At 40.1% G+C, this 18,566-nt stretch overlaps 1 protein-coding gene across 4 annotated transcripts in view; it reads right to left on the bottom strand.

Annotated features, from left to right (window-relative positions):
• Positions 1–18,566, bottom strand: part of REEP3 (receptor accessory protein 3) — a 76,113-nt gene that overhangs the window by 26,288 nt on the left and 31,259 nt on the right. For 3 of the 4 annotated variants that reach the window (XM_065551900.1, XM_065551899.1, XM_065551897.1), the window contains exons 3-5: positions 1,295–1,456; positions 1,059–1,135; positions 366–486 (exon numbers count right to left, since the gene is read on the bottom strand). In XM_065551900.1, coding sequence (XP_065407972.1) covers positions 366–486; positions 1,059–1,135; positions 1,295–1,456 — 360 coding nt within the window. The remainder of the gene's footprint in view (positions 1–365; positions 487–1,058; positions 1,136–1,294; positions 1,457–18,566) is intronic. The other variant, XM_005294324.5, reaches the window with a different exon arrangement.

Below are 18,566 nucleotides of genomic sequence, written 5' to 3'. Positions count from 1 at the left end.
GTGTATTAGCCTACGTCTACACTAAAGACCTTACAGCAGGACAGCTGTACCGATGCAGCTGCACCACTGTAAGCTCTCTCATGTAGCCGCTCTATGCCAATAGGAGAGAGCTCTCCTGTCAACATAATTAAACCACCCTTAATGGGAAGCGGTAGTTATGTCGGCAGAAGAAGTGCTGTTCACGCTACCACATATGCCAGTGAAACTTGTCATTCAGGGAAGTGTTTTTTCACCTAAGCAACATAAGTTTCACTGGCATATGTGGTAGTGTAGACATGGCCTCAGTTAATGTATTAACGTTTTAAGCACAAAAAATATTTAATTCTTGCATTTAATGCCAAACTTTGAAAATAATCATTTCTTACTCGTTCCTTTGAAGAAAGAAGAGGATGGAGAAACTTCCTATACATTAAACTTGCCCCTCTAGTATATGGAGAGAGCAGCCAAATAACAAAAGCGATCTTCAACTCATAATACAATGGAAACCTGCAGATAAAACATTATGCAAGTACTATGATAAGAAGGTAGATGTTAATTAACTACCAAAAACAAAACTTTGCAAAAAAAACAAACTGGTTACACATTTTTTACAACAAAATGTTACACTATCTTTTCATCTAAGGTTAATAACATCAATATTGATTAAAAATTAACTATTTAATAGATGCATATCTGTTTCATTGACTTATTTGGTTTTCATTTAATGTAATACCATCAAAAGCAGAAAGGGTAAGAGATTTAAATAAAATCTTTCCATGTTTTCTTGCATTATACTATTTTATTTAAGACACCAGATTCCTTTTGCATGAGTTTTACAACTCCATTCTCTTCTCTTGTGCTTTACTGCATGGGTAGCATTTTTCTATTCCTACTCTTTAAGGAATTAAAAGGCACCACAAATTTAGAAATGGGGGACACTATTCATTATGCAAGTTCCTTACAGCCGTTCTTGGAAACGTCACTTATAAATACAAGTTGGTAATTGTATTCTCTTCGCTGAATTAAATCATCAGAAAAAAATTATATCATCCCATGTTCCATATTATGCAAAATCTTACCAAGAGATCATTAGGTCTGCTACTGTCTCAGTAACTGTATAAAGAGCAAACACAATCCAGTACATCATCCATCGAACCTGAGAATGAAAAGACGTTATCTTTAATAGAAAAGTTTTAATTTAAATTTCCACTTCTATAATAAAAAACATTTAATTGCTGTTATAACATAAGAAATTGAGCAGTGTCTTTCCATAGCTCATGTTGAGTGACCTAAAAAAACAACAAACTCGAATTACCAAATGACAAGAACAAGTAGGTTGATTTTGATTTTTTGCTTTGTTTTGCTGTTGTTCTGAGAAGATGGTCTGGAGGCAACTGTCTAAAGCTGCTCGGATCTTCAGTAGTGTGATCCTACCCAACTTGCCTTGACTGACAGGTCTGGTTCTGCTTCCAACTAGCTGCAAACAGGGGGAAAAAACCATTGTATAATTAAGCTGTGGAACATCTCTACAAAATGGTCATCAAGTGGAAAGTCATACTGTGTCCACTCTCCACCTCAAAAAACTGGTTGTTTTCAAGTCTGATTCCCTATCATTTAGATGCCCTTTTCAAAAAGCAAACCTTTACTAAACAAGAGAGTCCCCAAAAGCCTAAACTAAAAACTTCTCCCCACTACGTGCAGCGAAAAATGATTAATGTTTATTTTCCATCATGGTTCTACAAAATAGCTTCTTCTCCACAAGGCTGTAAGTGGAAGAGAACTCCCATTATGCTGGATAAGACAACATGAAATTAGGATTCTAACTGGTGAAGGACTTGAGGCTCTAACCCAGGGGTGGCCAACCAACAGCTCTGGAGCTGCATGTGGCTCTTCAAAACACAATATGCAGCTCCTTCCAGGAACCAACTCTGGGGGGAGGGGGAAAATGGTGGGTGCTCAGCACCCACCGGCAGCCCCATCAGCTCCCCGCCCCTCCCCCAGTGCCTCCTGCCTCTCCCCCCCTGCCCAAATCAGCACCTGCTTCTCCCTCCTGCCCACCACGATCAGCTGTTTCGCGGCATTGAGGTGGCTCTGGGAGGGAGGGAGAGGAGCGAGGACATGACGCCCAGCCCCCTTCCCTCCCCCAGCACCTCCCGCCACAATCAGCTGTTTTGCAGCAGTGGAAGCGACTCTGGGAGGGAGGGAGGAAGGAAGGAAGGGGGGCTGGGTGCTGCGTCCTCACTCCTCTCCCTACCCCCCCGAGTCGCCTCAACACAGCGGGTGGGAGGAAGGAGAGAGGAACTGGTACGCAGACCCCTCTTCCCCCCTCCAGCGCCTCCTCCTCAGTCCCCTTGCCTGCTGCCCACCCCAATCAGCTGTTCTGTGCCGGCAAGAGGCTCTGGGAGGGAGAGGGGGAGGAGCTCACTTGGGGAGGGGGCGGAATGAGGTGGGAAGAGGCGGGGTGGGGATTTGGTGAAAGGGGTAGAGTGGGAGGAGGGGCCTGGGGCAGAGCCAAGGGTCCAGCAACCCCTGGCCAAAGTCTGTCTCCTTGAATAAAAGTACACAGTGACTAGCTGGTGTGGAAAATTTTTAATCAAAGTTTTTCTTATGCCATCTAACCATGGAAGGCAAGTGCAAACGGAAAAGAAAATACACAGATGAAAATCAAGGCTTCCAACAAGAGTGGGAGAATAAGTACATTTTCGTTGAAAGTAATGGTAAGGCCATATATCTCCTTTGCCAGACGCGTATCTCTCAGTTCAAATCTTCGAAATGACGCTGCAAGTTTGCTTCTAGCCATGCACATATGGATCAAGAATTCCCAGAAAGTTCTGAACGCCGCATTTTAAAACTGAAAACTTTGAAAAGCACTATTCTGAAGGCGAGTTTATAAAAATGTGCCTCACTGATGTGATTTCAATCCTGTCACCAAAGAACAAGTATCTACAGAAGAAAATTTCTGGCCTGCAGCTTTCACACCACACAATAGAACGCAGAATCTCCGACCTGAATAGTGACATCGAATCACAACTGCACTTGCAACTTCAGCAGTGAGTATTTGAGCATTGCTTTGGATGAGTCGTGAGATATACAGGATAAACCTCAATTATCGATATTTGTCCGGACTGTGTCTGATGACTGTGTTGTAAGAACTCCTCGATATTGTGCCACTAAAGGACAAAACTCGTGGACGAGATCCAAAGGAAGCACTGATGTTGTTAGTTGCCAAACACCACTTCCCTTTACAGAAGCTCACTGCCATTGCAACAGACGGGGCTCCATCCATGTGAAGATCTGTGAATGGATTAGTAGGGCTTCGTAAGTCTGATGAGAGCTTTCCCGAAATTTTGGACATTTCACTGTATTATTCATTGGGAGTAATGGATATCTAAAAATCTCAAATTTGATCACGTCATGAAACCTGTCCTGCACATTGTGAATTTCATTCACTCAAACAGACAATTTCAAAATCTAATCACAGAACTGGACGAAGACAACTTCCCTGCCGATTTGCCATTTCACTGCGCAGTTCGATGGCTCTCAGGAGGTAAAGTTGTTTTCTGTTCTTTTGAGCTTCTGGAACCAGTAAAATTGTTTATGGAGAAGCACAGAATATACCCTGGGCTTACAGATCCTAGGTGGGTTCTAGACTTGGCATTTCTTGCAGACATGCTGCTGCATTTGGATAAACTAAACGTGGACTTACAAGGAAAATTCCGGTTGCCGTCTGATCTAGTGCAAAGTGTATTTGCGTTCATGAACAAACTGCAGTTGTTTCACAGACAAATGCTTGAAGGAGAGCTGACACTTTCCCTCAATATCACAACTTCCAGCCAGATCAAAAGAAGATGCAGCAGAACCCCTAAAACGGAGCACAAACTAGATATGCAAGCATGATTAAAAGATCTTAAGGACAGTTTTGAGGACAGATTCCAAGATTTGCAGTGGAAAAAAGACCTCAAATCATATTTCTGATTGACCCTTTTAGTGCTGAAGCCGATTGTCTGAAGATCCCTTTAGTCACTGACGAAGCAACATCCCAGTTGGAAATAACAGAACTTTTGGAAAATGGCAGATTGAAATCTGCCCAGAAGACACAGAGGGACCCTTACTTTCTGGAAATCTGTACCAAAGGATAAATACCCCAACATCAGAAGTGTGGCCCTAAAATTAATCTCAATGTTTGCCTCGACCTATCTTTATGAGTCTGTTTTCTCGACACTCAAACACGGGAAATCCAAGCACCAATCTGTTTTGACAGACAATCACTTAAGAACTGCTGCGTGTGAGCACAACTGAACACAAACCAAATTTCAAGGGAATTGTTGAAAGCAAAGATTGCCAGAAGTCCCACTAAGTAAAATGTTAAGACAAGTTATTGTTGTTATTGTTAACTATACATTATAAATGCATAATAAATATACATTATCAAATTATATAATGATCATGTGGGTGTATATATATACACACACACACACAATCATTACATAATACTGTGGCTCTTTGGCAAAATACATTGGTAAATTCTGGCTCCTTCTCAGGCTCAGGTTGGCCACCCCTTACAGCTTTGATCAGCTCCACTATGTGAAGTCTGAGAGGTTAATCACTCCCTGGTGGTGAGGGAAAGAGCTGAGCTAAGCAGGTACAGTTCGTATAAAGGGTCACTTTTTACACAAAATCACATTTTACACAGACAGCTTACAGGAAGGAAGGAAATTCAGAGGAAGTTTGGAAATGATTTCCTTCTGGGTTCAGCACTATGTGCTACTTAAAGATTGCCAGAAATGAAACAGTGATGGTAACCTGCCACAAATGTGCCATGTTTTCTTTCCTGCCTCAAAGAAAATTCTCATAAAGCCTCGAGTCCCCTGACCTGTGGCTGAAGCCCTGAGCCCCAGCACCTTCCCCGAGGCAGAAGCCCAGTGCCCAGTCACATCTTGGGGCTGAAGCCACAAGCCCCGGCGCTCTGAACCACAGGGCAGAAGCCACCCCACAGGACAAAAGCCACAAGCCGTGGTGCTCTGAGCCCCGGTAGAAGCCGCCCCACAGGGATGAAGCCCCGACGTCCATGCAGAAGCTGCCCCAAAACCCAGCACTCCAAAACCCGGCAGAAGTCGCCCCGCAAGGCTGAAGCCCTGCGCCATCTCCCCACCCAAAATGGCAGAAACCCCGAGTCCCCCGCCCTGCGGGGCAAAAGTCTCAAGAAACTCCCTCCCACAGGGTTCCTGAGTCCCTCCCAGCCCCATGGGGCAGAAGCTCCCCTGTGCAGCTGAAGTCCAGAGCCCTCCACCCCCAGAGGCAGAAGCCCCGAGTCCCCCACTCTCCTGAGCCCCACCCAGCCCTTTGGGGCAGAAGCCCCACCCCCACAGCTGAAGCTCAGAGCCACACACACACACACGTTCCGTGGAGTTTTTATACCATGTTGGGGGGCACCTCGGAAAGAAAAAGGTTGTACTAGATTGTGTTCTTGATCATTCTGAATTTGAGTGACTACAGTCCTTTAAACTGAAGAAAAATAAATTCTCAAATTGGTCAAGGAAAAAAAAAAAAATCTTACTTAGAAGCCCAGGATAACAAAAAAGGTCCTACTGAAGACGATTAAATGGAATTACTACTGCCTAGTCAATACTTAAAAGGTGACCTGTAAAGGATTTTTTAAAAAGCCATGCTTAAAAAGGTTTCAGAGTAACAGCCGTGTTAGTCTGTATCTGCAAAAAGAAGAACAGGAGTACTTGTGGCACCTTAGAGACTAACAAATTTATTAGAGCATAAGCTTTCGTGGACTACAGCCCACTTCTTCGGATGCATCCGAAGAAGTGGGCTGTAGTCCACGAAAGCTTATGCTCTAATAAATTTGTTAGTCTCTAAGGTGCCACAAGTACTCCTGTTCTTCTTTATGCTTAAAAAGGATGTTCTAAAAAGGTGATTTTTCCCCCTTGTTTTACCTTAGGAGATAGAAATATTAATCCTAGCCTTCACTGGTTTTGGCTGGTGGTCTTCACTGGAGTTAACCAAGATGATGTGAGCTCTAAACTGTAGCTGAAAGGATGGGTGTGTTGAATCTTTAAAGATTTTGTCCCAAATGCTCATTAGGCACGGAGGTTAACAGCGGTTAAAAAACAAAAACTTTTGAACAATCTGACCAAAAAGGCCTTCCAATCTTACTTGTTTAGCTTGCCCTCTTGTTTTATATCACAATTTCACTAGATCTTCAGGAGCCATAAAACCTTATTGGTTGGAAGACCTGAATTTTCAAAATAGAACCACAGATTCTTTCTATATACAGTTTAAAAAAAACAAAAAAACAAAACAAAAAAAACCACCACACCACTAAACACAAGAGCACTTCTCCGCTTCACTGTGATTCATCTTCGAAAATTCTGGATACACCATTGCCTGACTTACAGTGTAACCAAATTAAAATGCCAAAAGAAAGGAAATGGCAATGGATAAGATGGAAAACCAATATGCAAAGTCTGAACTTATGCCTTGATGGTTATGTGGCTGTCCAGCACATCTCAATACAGCAGAAGTGACTATTCTGCCCTGAGACTCTCAGTGTTCCTAAGGACTGGGTTTGATTCCTATCTGAAGGAGGTATATCTCCTGAATTTACTTAAGAGTTTGGAGGACTACTACTGAGTCTTGTTAGAGAAAGCTCTCAACTTCAGATTAAAAAAAGTCAACTGATAGGAGACAGTAGCCACTGGGAGGACTATTCTAATTGCTAGAAAGTCTATCATCATCATCATTTCCTGCAGGGGTTCAAACTGAGTAGTGCTGTAAGAAGCAGAACAATGTTCCAAGTTCATGCTCTAACACCTTGGGAGTTGGAATGAAATTGATGCCTTAAGGAAGCAATGTTAAGATGATTTGTACACAACTTCCTTTTCTTGACTATACGGAGAACGTTATGCTACAGAGACTTGCCATTTTGCTTGGACACTCATACACCCACAGTAAAGCACTTCTGAAGAAACTCAAGGCCATAGTAGTTAAGCTATGGACTTAGAAGTTTTCTTACTGGCTGGTGCAATTTGGTAACTTCTCTTTTGGGGTCCATGAGAACAAACACTACTTCATTCGAGTACTCATATTAAATGTGCTTGGTCCCAGATGGAGGTTTGCAACAGCAGACCTTTGAGAGATACAGACATCCGAGGATCCAATAGTAGATTAATACGGCCTGAGAGCCTTGCCCTGTCATCCAGAGAGTCATAAATAGTATCACTGCTGCTCTCTCATTCTTATCTTTTGTATTGTCATGAGGAGCAGTGCAAAAGATGGAAAGACATAGCAGGGACCTGGTCCAGCTTTGCGAGAGGTCATTTATCAAACACATCCCAGGTCCTAACAGAGAGGTTGCAGGGCACTTTATATATGGTCTTCAAATGCAAAGAGGTTGATCACCAGCATACCAAATTGATTTACAACAACAAATATTTGGTAATACTACTTCTGCCGTGTAAATTTTGGTGTTCATCTGCCACTTGATGGGCAGTGCTTAGAGATAGGAAATTTTGCTCCACCCAGAACAGGATAATTTCTCTGAGGTAGGGCTAATCGTGTTCTTTCTAGCTATTTATGAAAAATCCATTGGACACAGACAAGATTTGTTCTGGTCATGGCAGTCCATGGAGTGCTTCAAAATCAAAAACCTCAATTAACCATTGTGTTTCAGATGGTGGATGCTATGTTCTCTCTTTCTGGGTCACATGCCATGAACTGAATTTAAAAAAATAAAATAAAATCTGAATCTCTGCATTCAACAGTAGAGGAGCAGAACAATTGGATTTAGAGGTCTACCACCAGGTGAGATATGGCGAGCAGGGATCCGGCCAGCAGCAGGACCCACCAGTACTGATGGGGAGCGAGGGGGGACAGAAAACATGGCACAATTTGCCCGTTTTTAAGAAAAAGTCAGAACACCTGAAGGAGGGCTTTAATACAGGACTGTCCCTTTAAAAATGGGACATCTGGTCATCCTACCACGAGGTGCCTTACTGCCTGCCAATTATTCCATATCTGGCCTACTGTCTCTCTCATCACTCCATAGCCACTTGCTGGGTTAAGGAAGCAGAGGTGGCAGTGAGGCATGGCAAACTGCAACATAAACTACAGGCAATAATCTAGACAGTAGAACATGGTGTCCCAGAGCAGCCGCTGAGAGTTACAGACCAATAATCCATGCATGAAGACTTGCAACAACATGCCGAGAGTCTGCTATTTTCCCCAATCTTTTAGATGTCTCAGAAAATCCTTATCCTCTATTACACCTCGCATGAGAAGGGTATATAGCTACAGCTTTTCTAGGGCAGCTGCAGAGGTAAGTGTAGTTTTACAATATTCTATACACTCTTGCCCATGTCTACCCTCTGTTCTTTAGTTTGGGTATATTTTACTATTTGATTTAAAAAAAAAATTGGGGGGGGGGAGAAAGAAAGAAAGAAAGAAAGAAAGAAAGATAGATAGATAAGATAGATAGATAAGATAGATAGATAAGATAGATAGATAAGATAGATAGATAAGATAGATAGATAAGATAGATAGATAAGATAGATAGATAAGATAGATAGATAAGATAGATAGATAAGATAGATAGATAAGATAGATAGATAAGATAGATAGATAAGATAGATAGATAGGGGAGTGTTGCTTCTCCAAAGCCAGTTCTTTCCAATGTTGCCTGCCTCTTTTCCTGCTGAGGGAGGAGACTGAGGCAGTCCTTTCTGGACTGAGTTGTAAAAGGGAACTCAACTCTGCCAGCAGGATTGGCCGAGCTCACCCACAAAATACCCAAGGTGGTGGTGAAACAGGAAACAGACAATTTCTTTTGCCTCTAACTTTTCTCGGCTTCTCTCTCTGCAGCCTACAGGGCACCCATCACATTAAGCATTTAAGCTGGCGAAGGGAAGCTGGGGAAACAATATCCCCAAGTCATATGCAGCTCTGGAAATCAAACATTATAGAACCAAATTATTAGTGTAAAATTTGAAATAAATTTAAATTTTTCTTCAGAAAATCTCTACATGCAGGAAGGTCTGTTTGAGCTCCTAGCCACTGCAGAGGCAGAAAAAAATAAAAACAACTTTAGAGTGACAGATCTGGTTCTGTTCCCAAACTACAAACAGACTGAAATACCTATTATAATGTATTTGTGAACCTTGGCACAAAGCAAAATTAAAAGCTGGAAAACCACTACTGCTATAGGAAGAAAAAAAGTATGGTTTCACAAATTAAAAGAGCAGACATGAAGTTAAGCTGGAGACCATCAGCCTTGACAATTTTAGTATTTCACTGTAAAAGACTTGGCAATTTAAAATTTGGTTAAGGTTAAATGCCAATAATAAACTTAATATTTGAATGATCAAATTAACAAATCAAAGACAGTAACTCATGAAAATGCATTGCTTACTAACATTCTGGATTCTGCAAAACCAATATTTAATATCAGGAATTTACTTAAACACAAATGTTTTAACTGTTATATACAAATTTGATCTCTGTGTGGAAAAAGAGCAACTAGACGGTAGTAGCTGTACTTGTGTATTGGGTATGACGGAAACAGGAAAAGCTGATTGTAGAACAGAGTTTGAAAATGCAGGCTGATATGTACCAATGTATTTAAATATAAATTTCATTTATGCATGAATGCCTAAATTTAAGTGGACTTATTTTCAACAAGGTGTAGACTCTCTCTGGGTTTTATCAGAAATTCCATCCTGGGGCTGAGAAACCTTTCTGATGAAAACTAGAACAACAGTAAATTAGGTAAACAGATAACATTTCTGCAAAAGAGTTTTGGTTTCAATCCATCAGCATTTTCTGAAAAACATTCTGTCAAAGTTCCTTTTTTGGAGAAGAAAAAATGGTTTTCAGTAGGAATATCAGATCTGCTAGTAGTAAATATTTATATTTAGATGCCTCTCAAAGGCCCAAATTGGAACTGGGACCCCATTGGGCGGGGCACTGTACAAGAAGAAGAAAGACAATCCCTGCCCTATAGGGTTTACAGGACATGTGCCTACTTAAAATTAGTCCACATAACACTCCCAAATCACTTCAGTAATTCACAAAAGAATTACAATACTGGTTGAGCCCAATGGCCCTGCAGTCCAGGATCCTGTTTCCAACAGGGTCACTGCTTTAGACCCTGGACTGAGCTTTAGACAGCTGTCTGTCATCCATGCCTTACTTCCAGACACTGGCTAAGACATACCACCACAGTCTCATATGACCAAAACAAAGTTGGGGGGGGGGGGGGGGAAATCACCCACTTAGAACACAAGGCACCATGTCTACTTATTAACCCTCCCAATGGCCTCTTATGTTTGAACTGGAGGGATGGCAATAGCACCCTATAATCCAGAGCTCCTATTAAAAGAGAATTACCCGCTGCTATGTGAGATAAGAGAACAAAGCCACTGAATAGCTACCCTATCCACTCTCACCAAGGTCTGCTGGTGAGTCAACAGGACTTTAGGATTAAAAGCACTGAAGGTATCAGATAATTCCAATATCAGCAAAGACACATTGGTAAATGCAACCAATGCAGTCTGTGACAAAACCATGTTTGTACCAAGACTGACAGTGACCAAAAGAGACCCGAGGCATCTAGATAAAAAGAGTTCTCACCACAACCTTCCTCAAAAATGTAAGATATGATATGTTACTGGCCACAGTCAATATCAAGCAATTGTTTCATGAACAAAGGCCATACCACTGCTTCCTTCAAGGCCATAGTCTCTAACTTTAAGGAAGACATTCATGACCGGCATCAACAATAGATGAAGAACTTTACCAGCCAAGCAGACAGGGGTTTAAGGCATAGTTTGTAAAACAGATTTCTCTCAACATTTCAAATCTCTCAGTGGTGACAATTCCTCAACTGAAAGACTTTACATACCTTCCTTCTCCCGCACACCACAACCTGGGCTCCTGCACTTGCCTAGGTAAATTATGACAGCTTAGAGTCAGCAAAATCCAGAACTCCCCACAATATTAATACCTCCTGTTAATTCAACAGATTCTTTGTAAATGGGCAAGCAAAAACAGATCTGACAAGGACTGTGCTAGTCCAAAACGATTAATATCTGCTTGAAGAACCATCGTTTTCTCAAAGTAATTGAGTAAAGAGATCTACATTTTGTAAAATAGAATGACTTCAAGGAACTATGATATCAATAGCAGAGATCAAAAAAAGGTTAAGGACAGAGACTGACTGGCATAGATATGACACTTCAGAGTCACTATGACTAGCACATGAGAGAGACAGTTCTAATGTCCCATTCTCCATGTTGTTGACGTCACTAGGCATAACCCTAGGTAACTCGGGAGGGTGGAAGGCCACAAAGTGTCAATGAAGCCTTCCTGCACTAGGCCTAAGTGAACCAAACTCTATCCTTCCATGTTTAAACTCTAATCAACCTCAAAAGCCAGGTGCAATTGGAATATGTAAGCAACCAGTTATCTGTGTGCAACCCACTGCTCAAGCGGTAATAATGAGGCCTGCATGTTTCTGGCTGAAGGGAAAAAGGACAAGATAACCGTTTAAAGAAGTTACTAACAAGCTAGGCTTATAGCTGCCAAGAATGACTTAACTGCTTAAATGTAATCGTTATTTGCTTAGTAATTGTTACCAGGGAAGAGAGGGGTAGAAGGGGAGGAAGGGAGAGGAAAGGGGGGGGTGAGTCTTAACTGCAAAATGTGTAAAAGAAGAAAAACTGTTCCTGTTAGTGTGCTTGATCTGAGACGTGCCTGTCTCCTAGCACCGCTTTGGGATCCCAAATAAACTTTGTTTGCTTCTCCCCCTGGTGTGTTTATTGGCGCGAAGCACACTGGGCAACGAACCCCGCTGTTGCTGTCCTCGGGCACTCTGTGCTGGCAACAATGTGCAACCAAAACAACATATTCATTCACTATTGAACTCCACAGTGCTCATGTCAGGTTTAGACAGGGTGATCAGATGTCCCAATTTTATAGGGACAGTCCCGATTTTGGGTTCTTTTTCTTATATAGGCACCTATTACCCCACGCCCCCAGTCCTGATTTTTTACACTTGCTATCTGGTCACCCTAGGTTTAGACTTCACTGACCATTTCATTAAAATCACTTCTCTAAATTCCATAAATTTTGTGGAATTTTTAAACCCAATTTATTCCCAGTAAGTAAAGGAAAGACAAGAGATTTTGTTATGTGTTGGAAGCCAGGTACATGATTTCCAGACATAGGAATTCTCTCCTCTGCAAGAAGGCCTCATTTTCTGTACAGAATGCTATCTACCATACCAGTTTACAAGTCACTCTTAAAATTGTACATAACTATACTTGAATTTTAGGTTTATACTGCAGTATAAAGCCAAAGACCCTAATTCAGGGGTTCTCAAACTGGGGATTGGGACCCCACAGGGGGGTCGCAAGATTGTTACATGGGGGGTTGTGAGCTGACAGTCTCCACCCCAAACTCTGCTTTGCCTCCAGCATTTATAATTGTGTTGAATATATAAACAAGTGTTTTTAAGGGGGTGGGGGTCACACTCAGAGGCTTGCTATGTGAAAGGGTCACCAGTACAATAGTTTGAGAATCACTGCCCTAATTTGTGGAAGACCTATTCTGCAAATTAATACCTAAAATATCTATAGCACTACTTGCCACAAGCAAAGTGTGGTCTGTTCTTAAGTTAGGCAGATGAATGAAAAGAATAACTAGTTAAGTAAACAAGATATTTTTACTACCAAGATTATGTAGATATAGCTATGAGTAAAGTTAAGCACATACGTCTTGAGGGGCTAACATTTTATTTTTATTAAAAATTTCAGAGGAATAAAGTTTGTGTCACTTCTAAACAAAACAGCTTCAGTGTTAACAAAACAACATTTAGACTTTCAATACATTAGAGCTATTTTGAACATTTCATACAAACATACACACTCACACCTGAAATGTTCAGAAATAGAAGTGTCCAGTTAGGGTCCTAAACCGATGTTGAAGTGCTTAAATATGGGATTTTTCCTAAATGACATGAGTGATTCAGGTGTCAGAAAAAAAAGTCTATGTAAATCTGAAGTGATAATTTAGTAAGCGTCATGCTTCAAATGCGCATCTGCAATGAAAGAGACAAGTCTAGGGCCTCATTAACATCCTTACTGTGGTACCACCACAAACTCAAATGCAATTGATAAGCAAATACCTCATGCTATATTTGCAACTAACACCACCTTTATATTGTACTTCCACAAGTTAGGAGAGCCAGATTTATACTTCATCAGGGTTTGTAGTTTGAAGTCATTGGAACTTAGGCTCCAGAATGTCTTAGGAGCCCAAGTTTCAGTACTATTGTGAATACTTCGGCTTGTGTGTAAACAAAGAATGCATATACACCACATTTATAGTTTAAAGGCTTTAAAGGTTTTAATCTAAAATAGCAGAAGCAAAAGTTCTCAAATTAGCTTTATGACCTTTAGACACGATTTAAACCTTTTTTATTTTAAATGAAGCAACTTAAATTATATTGATATAAACTGTTCCACGCTGCTACAAAGCAAGATTATCATTTCATGAAATATTTGTGGGTCTAAATCAATTAAATGGGAAGTAGTGTAGATATATGATACCTCTATCTAATGATGCAGATATTTACCCAATAGCTGTATTCTCATTAAATATTTTATGCACTGAACGTTAAAGAAAGAAATGCTAACTGGACTTTGCCATAAAAACACTAAAATAAAAAATGGAATTCAATATTATTTGGCATTACTTAGCTGTTATTTCAATTGCCCTGGTTCAGCTACATGACAAATCTAAAAAGCTATGATACCTGTTTTAATATGCAAAGCCTTAAAAAAAAAAAAAAAACTTTATTAAAGCTATACTGATTCACAAAGTGATTTATTAAGTAGTCACAAATCTCATCGGTCTGAAAGGACCTTTATTAGTAATTTAGATCCAGATATGTAATCACCATTCATTTAAGTGACCTGCATAAGGTACAGAAAAGCTAAGCACACTTCAGTAATTGCTGGAAGAATGCATTCATTCAAAATCCTTTGAGTTTTACAACCATCCATTTTCTCTTTGAATGCTACTGAGTAAATCCAAATGCAGCTTCATATTTGGAATCTAATTATCAGAAAAACTAAACAAAAAACTTTAAACAAATAGCTACTATACTTTACAATTTGTTCTCTCTCCAGATTAACATTGGACAATTAGTTTAAGCAAAGACAGCAATATTCATTAAATAATGGCTTAGTTAGAATAGCAAAATAAATCTTGCAATTGCTCTCCTGACTTCAGTCAATCAGGAAAGGTCAAAAATCAAACCCAAGCATTCAAAGGAAAAAAGTCAAGAGTTCTGTATTCTAAATTATTAAAAAAAAAAAAAATTGAGAAGAGTCTAGAAGACCTGCTCCCCTCCTGATTAAAACTGCATATCATCCCTCTGGCAATTACAAAAATTGCTTACGTGGTAGAGGAGTAAGAAAAGGAATTGTATATACTCGTTCATAAGCCGAATATTTTTGGAAAAAAAAGTGACAAAGAGCTGGGGTTGGCTTATAAACAGGTCTACACCAAAATTTGATTATTTTAAACTCTATGGAATCATTGAATTGAATATCTAATACATTGTCGTTCTGTTTACCTGGAGCATCTGCAGGCATGGAGCCCCTCAGCTCCCTGTGGCCACTTCCCGCAGCTTCCATAGGCTGGGAACGGCGAACTACGGCCACAGGGAGCTGAGGGGCTCCATGCCTGCAGACACTCCAGGTAAAAAAAAAAAAAAAAAATCCCGTCCCTCCAGTAGCTTACCGTTACGCGCCGGAAGCCAAAGTTTTCCAACTCCTAAAATATAGGGTCGGCTTATGAAAGGGTCATACAGTTTTTGCTATTTTTACCTATCCATCCTGGAGGGTCGGCTTATAAACGAACGGGCCAATTAAAAAGTATATACAGTATGTATTTTTAGATGTTTAATTGTAGTACAGTTAATTACACGGTCTAGTACAGCATGGCACTTTATTTCCCCTCTTATCTGTTCTGTCCCCTCCTATGCTACCTGAACCCCCCCTTTGTCTCGTATTGCCCAGTCCTATTCTCCCTGTACATTTGCTTTATCTCCTGGACATGCTGCCTAGACAGCCACTTGCTCCTCTTCTCCCCTTGCTCTCTTGGGTAAAGAGTCCCACTGCTTCAATCCCATCTCCACACCTCTCTTACATATTCCTCTGCAGGTGGCTGGCAGCTGCACTCTCATTATTGGCTGTCTGTCTCAGAATGGCAGCTACCATTTTCCTCTCTACTTATGTGGCAGCAGACCCCACTCAAGGCTTTTAGGCTGGCGCCTCTTACTCATTTTTAGTAACTTGTATAGAGTTCCAGGCTCCTCTTCAAAATATAAGGAAGAGTCAGGACACCATGCAGCCAGCCATATACAACCATCTGTGATAAATAAAGCAGGGGGGGGGGGCGGCGGGAGCTCCCTTTTATGAACACTCAGCCATCCAGAAGCTAGAAAATCCCTCTTAGTAGAGGACGTCATTAGGTTTATCCCTTTTATTTTTTTATGGCTTGTGGATTCCTCTGTGTTAACCCCCAGTGCTTTTGTTTTGCTTGTAACCTTTAAGCTGGACCTTAAGGAAAATATTCTTGGTGCTTAATCCTTGTAGTTGCTCTTTTAAAATCTAGCAATAGCTTGAGTTCCCAGATGTATTTTCTTCTTTCTTAAAAAATAAAATTTACCTTTTTTAAGAACAGAATTGGATTTGTGTGTCTTAAGAGGTTTGTGCACATGTTGTTTAATTAACTGGTGTAAACAGCTGATTTACCTTCCTCCCCACTTCCTTTCTCAGTTCTTCCCCTGAGGGAGGGTGAAAGGGCTTGAGAGTACCCCACAGAAAGGTATTTCCAAGTGCACCTTCCTTGGCTCTCAAAGGGATTCTGCACTTGGGTGGTGGCAGCATCTACCAATCCAAGGTCAGAGAAAAGCTGTAACCTTGGGAGTTTAATACAAGCCTGGAGTGGCCAGTATTAATTTTTAAAATCCTTGCTAGCCCTCACCTTCTGCTCTCAAAGTGCCAGAGTGGGGAATTAGCCTAGACACCATCATTTAAAAACTACTGATCTAAGGATTAATTTATTTAACCATGTACACACTATTAAGTTTCACTCCAAAATTCAAAACACACTACCCATTTACTTAAAATGGAAGACTGCTCCTTTTCAGGGTCTTCCCCCCCCCACTGCCATACTCTACAAAATTTTAATTAAAAAGATAATTTTCACCTCCACTGTAGAGGCAGCCATCAGACTGTCAATCAACATGGAGCCCCAGTTATCCTAACCCTGCAGAAAACTGGCACGCAAGAATCTTAGGAGCTGCAACACTGGGAAACCACACCTCATTACACCTTAACTAGGTGTTTCCTTAATGCCTAACTAATCCCCTTAAATGCAATCAGTATTTAAGGAATACCGCCAAATCGCATTTATGCCTGAAAATTTTTTTACCTACTGTTTACAAGCTTACCAGAACTGCAAATTTGACATCACTTTTGTCTAGTCAGCTTTACCATTTCCCTTGGGTAGTCAATGTCACCTATTTAGAGAGTCACACATCAGCAATGGGAAAAAAGCTTAAAGAGGGAAATGTGAATGTCAAACCCCAAAATCTGGACAGAGAAAACAAGATAAGGTTTAAATTAGGGCTGTCAAGCTATTAAAAAAATTGTGATTAATCACCACTGCTAAATAATAAATAATAATAATAAAATACCATTTATTTAAATATATTTGGATGTTTTCTATATTTTAAAATATATTGATTTCAATGACAGCACAGAACACAAAATGTACAGTGCTCACTTTATATTTTTATTACAAATATTTGTGGTGTAAAAAACAAGAGAAATAGTATTTTTAAATTCACCTCAGACAAGTATTGTAGTGCAATCTCTTTATCAAGAAAGGTTTCAGAGTAGCAGCCGTGTTAGTCTGTATCCGCAAAAAGAAGAACAGGAGTACTTGTGGCACCTTAGAGACTAACAAATTTATTAGAGCATAAGCTTTCGTGGACTACAGCCCACTTGTTAGTCTCTAAGGTGCCACAAGTACTCCTGTTCTTCTTTTATCAAGAAAGTTGAACTTACAAATGTAGAATTATGTACAAAAAATAACTGCATTCAAAAAACAAAACAATGTAAAAATTTAAAGCCTATAAGTCCATTCAGTCCTACTTCTTGTTCAGCCAGTCACTCAGACAAGCAAGTTTGTTTACGGTTGCAGGAGATAACGCTTCGGGTTCTGTAATTTCCACATCAGAATGTCGCTCTTTTAAGACCTTTGAAAGCATGCTCCACACCTCATCCCTCTTAGATTTTGGAAGGCACTTCAGATTCTTAAACCTTGGGTCGAGTGCTGTAGCTATCTTTAGAAATCTCACATTGCATTTTGTCAAATCTGCAGTGAAAGCGTTCTTAAAACGAGTATGTGCTGGGTCATCATCCGAGACTCCTATAATATGAAATACATGGCAGAATGCAGGAAAAATAGAGCAGGAAACATACTATTTTCCCCCCAAAATAGTCAAAATTTAATTAATGCATTTTTTTTTTAAACGAGAGTCGTCAGCATGGAAGCATGTCCTCTGGATTGGTGGCCAAACCATGAAGGGGCATATGAATGTATAGCATAACTGGCAATACCAGCTACAAAAGTCTCATGCGAATGCCTGTTCTCACTTTCAGATGACATTGTAAATAAGAAGCGGACAGCATTATCTTCCATAAATGTAAACAAACTCATTTGTCTTAGCGATTGGCTGAACAAGAAGTAGGACTGAGTGGACTTATAGGCTCTAAAGTTTTACCCTGTTTTGTTTTTGAGTGTAGTTATGTAACAAAAATAAATAAATAAATGATAAAAAAATAAAAATCTACATTTGTAAGTTGCACTTCCACGCTAAAGAGGTTGCAATACAGTACTTGTATGAGGTGAATTCAAAAATACAATTTCTTTTATCATTTTTAACAGTGCAAATATTTGTAATAAAAATAATATCAAGTGAGCACTGTACATTTTGTATTGTGTTGTAATTTAAATCAATACATTTGAAAATGTACAAAAACCATCCAAAAATATTTAATCAATTTCAATTGGTATTCTATTAATAGTGTGATTAAAACTGCAGTTAATCATGATTAATTTTTCAGTTAATCATGTGAATTACCTGTGATTAATCGACAACCCTAGTTTAAAACACTAAAAATTCCTTAAAAATTAAGTTTCGAAGTTGGTGTCACTTTAACGTATACTTCTACTTTGAAACATGACTAAAAAGCATCGTTGGGCTATTTTCATAGAATCATAGAAATTTGAACTAGAAGGGACCTCAATAAGTCATCTAGGCTGGTCCCCTGCACTGAGGGAAGATTAAGTATTACCTAGACCATTACTACAGGTGTTTGTCATTAGAGGTTTTTAAGAAGAGGTTAGACAGAGATCCCACAACATCCCTAGGTAATTGTTCCATTGCTTATCTGCCCTTACAGTTAAGTTAGGCCAGGGATCGGCAACCTTTGGCATGCAGC

This window comes from Chrysemys picta, chromosome 7 (assembly GCF_011386835.1).
Source record: "Chrysemys picta bellii isolate R12L10 chromosome 7, ASM1138683v2, whole genome shotgun sequence".
Classification (NCBI taxonomy): Eukaryota; Metazoa; Chordata; order Testudines; family Emydidae; genus Chrysemys; species Chrysemys picta.
Note: the sequence above shows the minus strand (reverse complement) of the source record. Positions and strands in the feature narration are given on the sequence as shown.